Raw genomic sequence first — 9,066 nt, forward strand, 5'->3', positions numbered from 1 at the left:
GAGACTTGAACTATTTATTGTTTTTATTAATTAATCCATTTTATTTTGATTCTGCTCCCTCTTTATGCTTTACCATTCATTGTTCAAGGTCAGGCAACACATTTTAGATGCTTATTGCATCCCTATTATAAATGTCTTAGGTCGTTTTCACACCAGATAGTCAGGTAGACTCGGTTTGGTTGGAGACCGATATTCATGACCTTTTGTTTACATTTGAGCTGGTGAGTTTGCATTCACACTGCACTGTGCAGTCAAGTCAACCTGTTGAACCAACCTATTCCCCCGCTCGTCTGAGGGGGCGCTGCACCAAGAGCTACTGAAAGAAACAAAACAAAAACCTCTGAAGACACGTCTTCTTCTTCTTCTTCTGTAAATAAAAATAAAAACGAAGTGGCATCGTTTTAGCAGTTTGAGTTATATTTTGTCATTTTTCAAAAATGGACTTAGCATGAGCAGAAGATGAGACAGAAGACCATGGAGAAAATTGTTTTTTCACACAAGGCAGCTGACGGCTCCATATAAGGTCAGAGAAATGTGTGTTTGTTTACCCTGCGGAGCGGGGCTCGGTCTGTTTACATTCACACTGTACTCGAACTGTGCTGGAGTTCGTTTTTACCGGACCGAGACCTAGGTTTTAGCCCGGGCCAGAGTTCGCGTTTTTGTTCCATGACAGAGTTTGATGGCGCGTTCACACCTCCCTAAACAAACCGGACTTTCTAGGAAAATGAGCTAGATTTCGATTAAAGCGGACTAAACAGGGCTGGTGTGAATGTACCCTTAGACAAAATGCTAGCAGATAAATAAGGGGAAAAATAAAGCTAAATATATCAAACACATTTTTTTTCCTAAACACATTTTAAGTCGACAAAGAACTCCCTTTAGTAATGAAAGATATATATATATATATTTTAATGATCATCTGACCAAAACACTGGGATTGGGATACATTGTCATCAGGTGTGGAGAAGAGTTTGGTCTGCTCATTCTCTACTCATTCTTTGATCAAGCTTTATCCACTTAAGGTTAGCAGGGCCTGGAGGCCTTCTGAGCTGTTATGATGTAAAAGTACACGGTGGACAGGTTTCCAGTCCATCACAGGGCCAGTACACAGACTCTTGAGACAGACACCAAACATACTCAAACAGTTTACCTAACATGCAATCCTTCTCTCTCTGTTTGGAGGAAAACAGAACTTTCAAGCATGTTCTCTTGACAAGATAATTTGTACATTCATATGAAGTTTATACACAAAAGCAAAGAACAAAAAAATGATATATATATATATATATATATATTTTTTTTTTTTTTTTTTTTTTTTTACCTTAAACAGTTGGTCTTGTTAAACGAAGTTTGTACTTTGGTGTTTTATAGGTCACTTTCATCTGCACACACAACAACACATCCGCCAGTCTCCTGCCAAAACCTCCATGGGATTGAGACACTACGCAGCAGCTTCATTTGTGACAAAGCAATCACCATTGTTAACAAGCCTCTGATCCTGGTGTTCCGCTTGCTCATTGGCCACATGAAAAATGCAACAATCGCCTAGGTGAGGTGCACATGTTGCATGTTGTATACAGTTATTTTCTGTTACTGAACTCAGTGAGCAAGGAGGGAAAATAACAGAAGAGGATTGGAAAACAGCCACAGGGGGTCCCGCCCTCCCCTGCCGAGAATGTTATGAACTTGTCTGGGAGACGGAGATGTAGGTCCCATGGCTAATGCAATATTTATTATTCTCGTCGCTCCAGCTGTAGACACAAACAATGTATAATGGATCAAATATCTTTCCTAAACAACACTCTCATAACCTTCACCTCGAAGGTGCATACGATCTGTTCCCTTTTGAGCACTTCCTTAATTGCATGTGCATGTCACCAGGCAACAAGTTGGGGATCAAAATGGTCAAAGGCCCCAATTATTGCTTGGTTGCGGATCCATTAATGCAAGGGACTTTGTGTGATGGGAGTGCATATTTTAGACAAGCACATCTCCCCTTCCAAACCCACTTTTGCCTTGAGTAAGTATGCATCTTCAAAGGCAGGGAGGGCTTGTTTTGAACTACAAGCAGGTTTGCCGTCTCCCATTCTTTGTTCTACTAATCATCCCTTGGGCATGCACCGTCCATAACAAAGGATGTAACAACAAGCCGTTATCTGGTGAGGAAACAGGAAAATAGATATCCCCACAGTGCATAATTTAGTGTTGCTCCCATTTCTATTTACCAGCCATCAGAGGGAATCAGGCTGTACATTTCTGAAAAGGGGAGACAAAAAATATAGACGGTGTGAAAGGGGTGAAGAACATTAAATTATCCAATATGTCTTTATTATGTGTAAATGCACAGCAGGCAAGGCAGTTTTTTTTTTTTGTCTGTGTGTTCGTTGTGCCAAAAACGCAAAGTTTCATGTCATTATTAGTTACTAAAAAACAAAGCTGTAAAACTAGTCGGTATGCCACACGATTTACCAGCACAGATACAAAACACAAGACATTTCATACTGCAGGAGGAGGTTCTGGGCTTTGTAAAATCCATGCAGATTCATTAGGCATGTGGTGTTTTTAGCAGGCTGGCAAGCTTCAGATAAGGATGCCCTAACATTCTCTCTGTGTAGGTGTGTGAGTGCATGCGTGTAAGGGGGAGGAGATTAGAAATGGAATAAAGGTGTTGCTACCAGTGCAAGTGAAAGAGATTGAGTCAGACTAGGCTTACCTGTAGCAGACTGCTCACACTGATTTACTGAGTGGGGAAGCCAACACGCTCACTCGACACTACCTGTCTCTCACTTGCACCCACATACACACACACACATACATAAAGAGACAGATAAGGGTATATATACATATATATATATATATGTATATACGTACGTATGGATGTATGTATGTGTGTGTGTGTGTTGGGGGTGGGGGGTGGGGGTGCAAGAATAAACTGGGAGCTTTTTCTTGCTTTAAGCTCTATATTATAAATAAAGTTTCACTGTAACCAATCTGGGCAGCACGGTGGCGCAACTGGTAGAGCTGCTGCCTCTCAGCGAGCAGGTCCTTGGTTCAAACCCCGGTCCAGGGGCCTTTCTGGGTGGAGTTTGCATGTTCTCTCCGTGCATGTGTGGGTTTTCTCTGGGTGCTCCGGTTTCCTCCCACAGACCAAAAACATGCATGTTAGGCTGATTGGTAACTCTAAATTGTCCCTAGGTGTGAGTGAGAGAGTGAATGGTGGTTTTTCTCGATTGTCTGTATGTGGCCCTGTGATGGACTTGCAACCCGTCCAGGGTGTACCCGCCCCTCACACAGTGACTGCTGGACATGGGCACCGGCGACCCCCGTGACCCAAAATGGAATAAGCAGGTAAAGATAATGGATGGATGTAACCAATCCCTAAAAGCTTATTTTCTCTATTATGGGAGTTTTCAAGGTTCAGGATGAAATCAAATCTAAACTCTTGATTTAATTGTTTTTAATCAGACCAGCACATGTTCAGCTTTGATCTGAAATCAAATTCACATGATAAGTCTCAGTAAGGACACAATACATTTTCACACCAAACCTAATTTTAAATGTTACACTTTTTTTTGACATTTGAATCATTTGTATGTCCAGTCCTTGACTGAATTTTTTATTTGTATTTTTAGATCAAATTGTTTATTGAACTAAATACCTACAAGTAATATCACACAGAGTACATAATCTCAAAAGTATCAAGGGTACAAAGAAGCATTTCTAAAACTTGCCTTTGCAAGAATATCTGTTGGAGAACTCACGTTCAATTGAACTTTCAATGTCAAGGCACTACCATTTTGAGTTGTAAACAGTGACAGAATCCTAATAACAATATGCAACACTTCACCCTTTGTTAATAACCAACTTTCATCTGGTGTCAATCCTAATACAAAACTCCAATTACCCAAGCCTTTACTGGAGTGAAAATAATTAGTGTTTCCATCCTGGCTAACTAAGAAAAGCAACAGCAGCTTACATTTAGACTGAACTGCAATAGTTTGACTCTTTAGTACTTGGCCTAGTAAAACGTGTCTGCCTCAGAATTGTCTATTTGCACTTGTATTCCATTTTCTTGTAGCCTTCACAATGACAAAAAAAATAATAATAATTTCCGAATAACTTTCCTTAAAGGCTGCAGTTCACATGTATTGTGGAGAAAAAAATGTGGACCGTTTAAGGCCCCATCTACACTATTCCTAATTCTTTCTAAACAAATGTTTTCCATGCAGTATGGATTGTTCATTTAAAATGTTACAGTATTTAAATTTAAATTGTAGAGAAGAGAAGCACAACAGGACATCAAAGAGTTAACCCTTCACACAGCTCTGCAGCACAAAGCAGAAATGTACTTCTTGATCAATTACACTGAAACAACTGAATATAGAAGTTCTAAAATAATACAAAATAACTTTTAACACTTTTTGTTAATACATTTTGTGATTATGACGATTTTATGATGTGACATACTTTGAATTTTAAGTTGGAAGACAAAAGTTGATCTGTGCATCTGGACAGCAAAGGGTTAACCATTCACAAAGCCGATGCAGCAGGAGAAATGTGCACATGGCAGAGAACGAAGATCATGACAGGCTGCAGGAGGGAGCTTCCCCCTGCACCTGTGGGCTGCACATACTGTAGGTGCAAAATCATTTACAATCATTTATTTTAAATAAACAATCCATGGCTCTTCCATCAATCAGCCAATTGTGTCATGTCCAATCTTACTTTGAAAAACCGTGATATAGAGAATCCGTGAAAAATGTATAACGAAGTAGCAAGCGACTACTGTATTAAATGATCTGCATAGTCAGGGTGTAGCAAGCTGCTCTGTTTCCTAACACTAACATCAAATGTGTTAACACATTTTTTTATTTTATTTTTTATGTTTACTGCTGTTTCCCCCTGTAGTTCTTTAAAACAGTAGACCAATACATGTAGGGAAAAAAAAAAAAAGTTTTGCAGACTTTCCAACTAATAACTAAATTGATTAAATTGTAATGGTGTAAATGAGTAATAAAGCAATGCCTTTAAATTTAATCCTCAAACTGCATCTGGTAATGACTTCTCTACCAATCAAATCTCATTGTGCACGGCTGTGTGTGTGAATTGGTACAAGCAGTTAATTTTCAAATCTCTAACACCCACACGACAAGTTCATGTTGAAGTATATTTTAACTGTCATAAATATTATTTATGTCATTATTTGATATGTTTTATTTACATATATGGTTTACATTGTTTATTTTTATGCATACTGATTTGTTTGTAGGCAGCACGGTGGTGCAAATGGTAGAGCTGCTGCCTCTCAGTGAGCAGGTCCCTGGTTCAAACCCTGGTCCAGGGGCCTTTCTGGGTGGAGTTTGCATGTTCTCTCCGTGCATGCATGGGTTTTCTCTGGGTGCTCCGGTTTCCTCCCACAGACCAAAAACATGCATGTTAGGCTGATTGTCCATTGTTGTCATCTTTCTTTGTTGAAATCAGGTCTCTCTTGTAAATGAGTCCTCAAGGCTCAATGGGATTTACCTGTCTAAATAAAGGTTGATTGATTGATTGATTGGTAACTCTAAATTGTCCCTAGGTGTGAATGAGAGAGTGAATGGTTGTTTGTCTTGTTTGTCTCTATGTGGCCCTGTGATGAACTGGAAACCCGTCCAGGGTGTACCCCGCCCCTCGCACTGTGATTGCTGGACATGGGCACCGGCGACCCCCGTGACCCAAAATAGAATAAGTGGGTAAAGATAATGGATGGATGGATAGATATATGCATATCTACATTTTGTACATTGTTGTGAATTTTGATCAGTTCAACGTTGGATTTGATGATCATAAGTGCCTTTAAGCTCTTTCTTGAATCACCACCTTATTGTGGTGGAGGAGTTTGTGCGCTTGATTGATCCTAGGAGCTATGTTGTCTGGGACAGTTTTGAGTGCCCCTGGCAGGGTCTCCCAAAGCAGATTGGGTCTAGGTGACAGGCCAGCCAAAGAGTGATTCAGAATACTTTTGATAGACAACAGAAATCAAGGAACTCAGTGTCCATTGCCTGGACTTGGGCTACCTGGGCCCTACCCTGGAGCCAGGCCTGGGGGAGGGGCTTGTCGACAGGTGCTTCGTGACCAGGTCTCCACTCATGGGGCCTGGTTGGGCCCAGCCCATAGAATAATAATGGGTTTGCCTCCCTGTGTGCCCACCACCTGCAGGAGGGGCCATACAAGTTGGGTGCATGATGCCATGGGTAGTGGCCGAAGGTGGGGCCCATGGCACTCTGACCCTGGCTTACCAAAGCCATCTCTTGGGACATGGAACATAACCTTTTTTTGGCAGGGAAGGAGCCTGAGATTGTGCATGAGGTTGAGATGTACCAATTAGATATAGTTGGGCTCACCTACATGTACTGTATGGGCTCCGGAACTAATCTCCTTGAGAGGGGCTGGACTTTATTCCACTCTGGAGTTACCCATGGTGAGATGTGCCAAACTGGTGTGGGTGTAATTTAGGTCCCTCAACTTGGTGTCTGTGTGTTTGAGTTTTCCTCAGAAGATGAGAGGGTGGCTTCCCTCAACTTTCAGGTGGGGGGACGGGCTCTGACTGTTGTTTGTGCCTATGTGCCAAATGGCAGTTCAGAGTATACAGCCTTCTTGGAGGCCTTGGCGGGGGTGCTGGAAGGTGCACCAGCGGGGACTCCTTTATTCTACTGGGGAACTTCAATTCACACATGGGTAATGACAATGTGACCTAGAGGGGTGTGATTGAAAGTAGCATTCTCTCTGATCTGAACTTGAGCGGTGTTCTGTTGTTGAACTTCTGTGCTAGTCTTAGTTTGTCCATCACGAACACCATGGTTGAACATAAGGGTGTCCATAAGTGCACTTGGCACCAAGTCACCCTAAGTTGTAGATTGATTATTGACTTTGTAATTGTGTCATCTGATTAGTCATCTGGCTCTGGATGTTGAGGGTCTAGCTTGATTGACACACCTTTGCAAAAGTGCATAGACATCGGGGGCAGTGCCACTGGATTGGCAGACTGGGGTGGTAGTTACCCTCTTAAAAAAAGGAAAACTGAGGGTGTTAATTATAGGGTATAACACTCTTTAGCCTCCCTGGCAAGGTCTATTCAGGGCTACTAGAGAAGTAAGTCAGATCATTGGTCAAACCTCAGATCCAGGAGGAAAAATGTGGGTTCTGTCCTGGCTGAGGAACACTGGATCAGCTCTTTACCCTCACTAGGGTCCTCAAGGGGTCATGGGAGTTTTCCCATCCTGTCTACATGTGTTTTGTGGACTTGGAGAAGGCTTTCAACCATGTTCCTCAATGTATACTATTGGGAATGCTCCACAAGTATGGGATTGGGGGTCAGTTGCTACGGGCTGTTTGGTCCCTATATAAGCAGTTCAAGAGTTTGGTCCACATTGGTGGTAGTAAGTCAGACCCCTTTGGGGTGCGAGTTGGTCTCTATCAGGGCTGCCCATTGTCACCGATTCTCTTCATAACTTTTGTGGACATAATTTTTCAGTGCAGCTAGGGGGCAGAGGGATGGTGTTTCAGTGGCCTCGAGATTATTTCTCAACTCTTTGCAGATGATGTGGTCCTGTTGGCGTCATCATACTGTGACCTTCTGGTCTTACTGGAGCAATTTGCAGCAGAGTATGAAATTGATGGAATGAAAATCAGCACCTCCAAATCTGAGGCCACAGTCCTCAGTCAGAAAAGGGTAGATTGCTCTCTTCAGGTTGAATGTGAGGTTCTGCCTCAAGTGGATGACTTCAAGTATCTCTGGATTTTATTCACAAGTGAGGGGAGAATGGAACGTGAGATTGACAGATGGGTTGGTGTAGCATCTCCAGTACTGCAGACTCTGTGCCGGTCTGATGTGGTGAAGAGGGAGCTGAGCTGCAAGCAAAGTTCTCTGTTTACCGATCAGTGTATGTTCCTACCCTGATATAGAGCTGAAATATGATTACATGAATGCAACTTTGGGCCTAGTTATGCTGGTTAAGCTGACGTAACTTGATAAATCATTTCTTGGATTGCAGTCAGAACCAATGACTTAATCTGGTCACATTAACTGACATAGATAAATGGTTTAGATCCTACCTCCCTGACAGAAATTTTTTTGTCAACATCAAATATTTTAGTTCAACATCTGCAGAGCTTCAATTGTCAATTGTGTGTGTGTGTGTTGGGGGGGGGGGGGGGGACCACAGGGGTCCATCCTCTGTCCTCTTCTCTTTTCTTTATACCTGCTGCCACTAGGTGCTATTTTCTGTAAACACAACATATCCAATCATTTCTATGCAGATGACTGTCAAATTTACTTCCCCCTGAGGCACAGTGGTGCATATTCTATTCAACCTCTTCTTGACTGCCTGGCTGACATCAGGGACTGGAAGGCTTTAAATTCCTTAAGTTTTAATGAGAAAAAAATCTGAAGTCATGTTGTTCCCTCCTAATGGCACGATCAAGAACCACTGCATCGACCTTTCCTCTCTAGCCCCATTAGAGACGAAAAGTATCACAAATCTGGGAGTGATAATGGGTCCTTCCATGAAACTTAACAGTCATGTAAACATGATTGTTAAATCCTGTTTTTTTTTTTGTTTGTTTGTTTTTCCAGCTGAGGCGACTAAACTGAAGCCCATACTGTCCAAAAATAATCTTGAGACAGTAATCCATGTGTTCATAACATCCAGGCTCGATTACTGCAATGTGCTTCTGTTTGGAATCAGTCAGACCTCCATTGCATGACTACAAATGGTCCAAAATGCTGCAGGACATTTTTTAACTGGTACAGACCATAGAGAGCACATTATACCAGTTTTGGCCTCCCTGCACTGGCTACCCATTCACCTTCAAATTCTGTTCAAAATACTCCTGTATGCTTTTAAATCACTGAACAGTTCTGCCCCCTCTTATATCACTGATCTTATGCAGCCATATGTCCCATTGCCCTTTCTGAGATCAGCAGCTCAGATGCTTCTTTCAGTTCGAGCGGCTTTGAATGTTATCAGTCCATTCAATGGCTGTTATTAGTTGTTATCGCTATATGTAGCGGTCAAACTGTTATAT

General features: G+C 41.9%; 1 protein-coding gene across 1 annotated transcript in view; it reads left to right on the forward strand.

Moving 5' to 3' along the window:
* Nucleotides 1-6,229: 6,229 nt before the first annotated feature.
* Nucleotides 6,230-9,066, forward strand: part of LOC119426603 (cadherin-8) — a 9,079-nt gene continuing 6,242 nt past the window's right edge. Inside the window, exons 1-2 of the mRNA XM_037694174.1 lie at nt 6,230-6,233; nt 6,323-6,460. Of these exons, the coding sequence (XP_037550102.1) occupies nt 6,230-6,233; nt 6,323-6,460 (142 nt within the window). The remainder of the gene's footprint in view (nt 6,234-6,322; nt 6,461-9,066) is intronic.

The sequence above is a fragment of the Nematolebias whitei genome, chromosome 2 (assembly GCF_014905685.2).
Source record: "Nematolebias whitei isolate Nwh7 chromosome 2, NemWhi1, whole genome shotgun sequence".
NCBI lineage: Eukaryota > Metazoa > Chordata > Actinopteri > Cyprinodontiformes > Rivulidae > Nematolebias > Nematolebias whitei.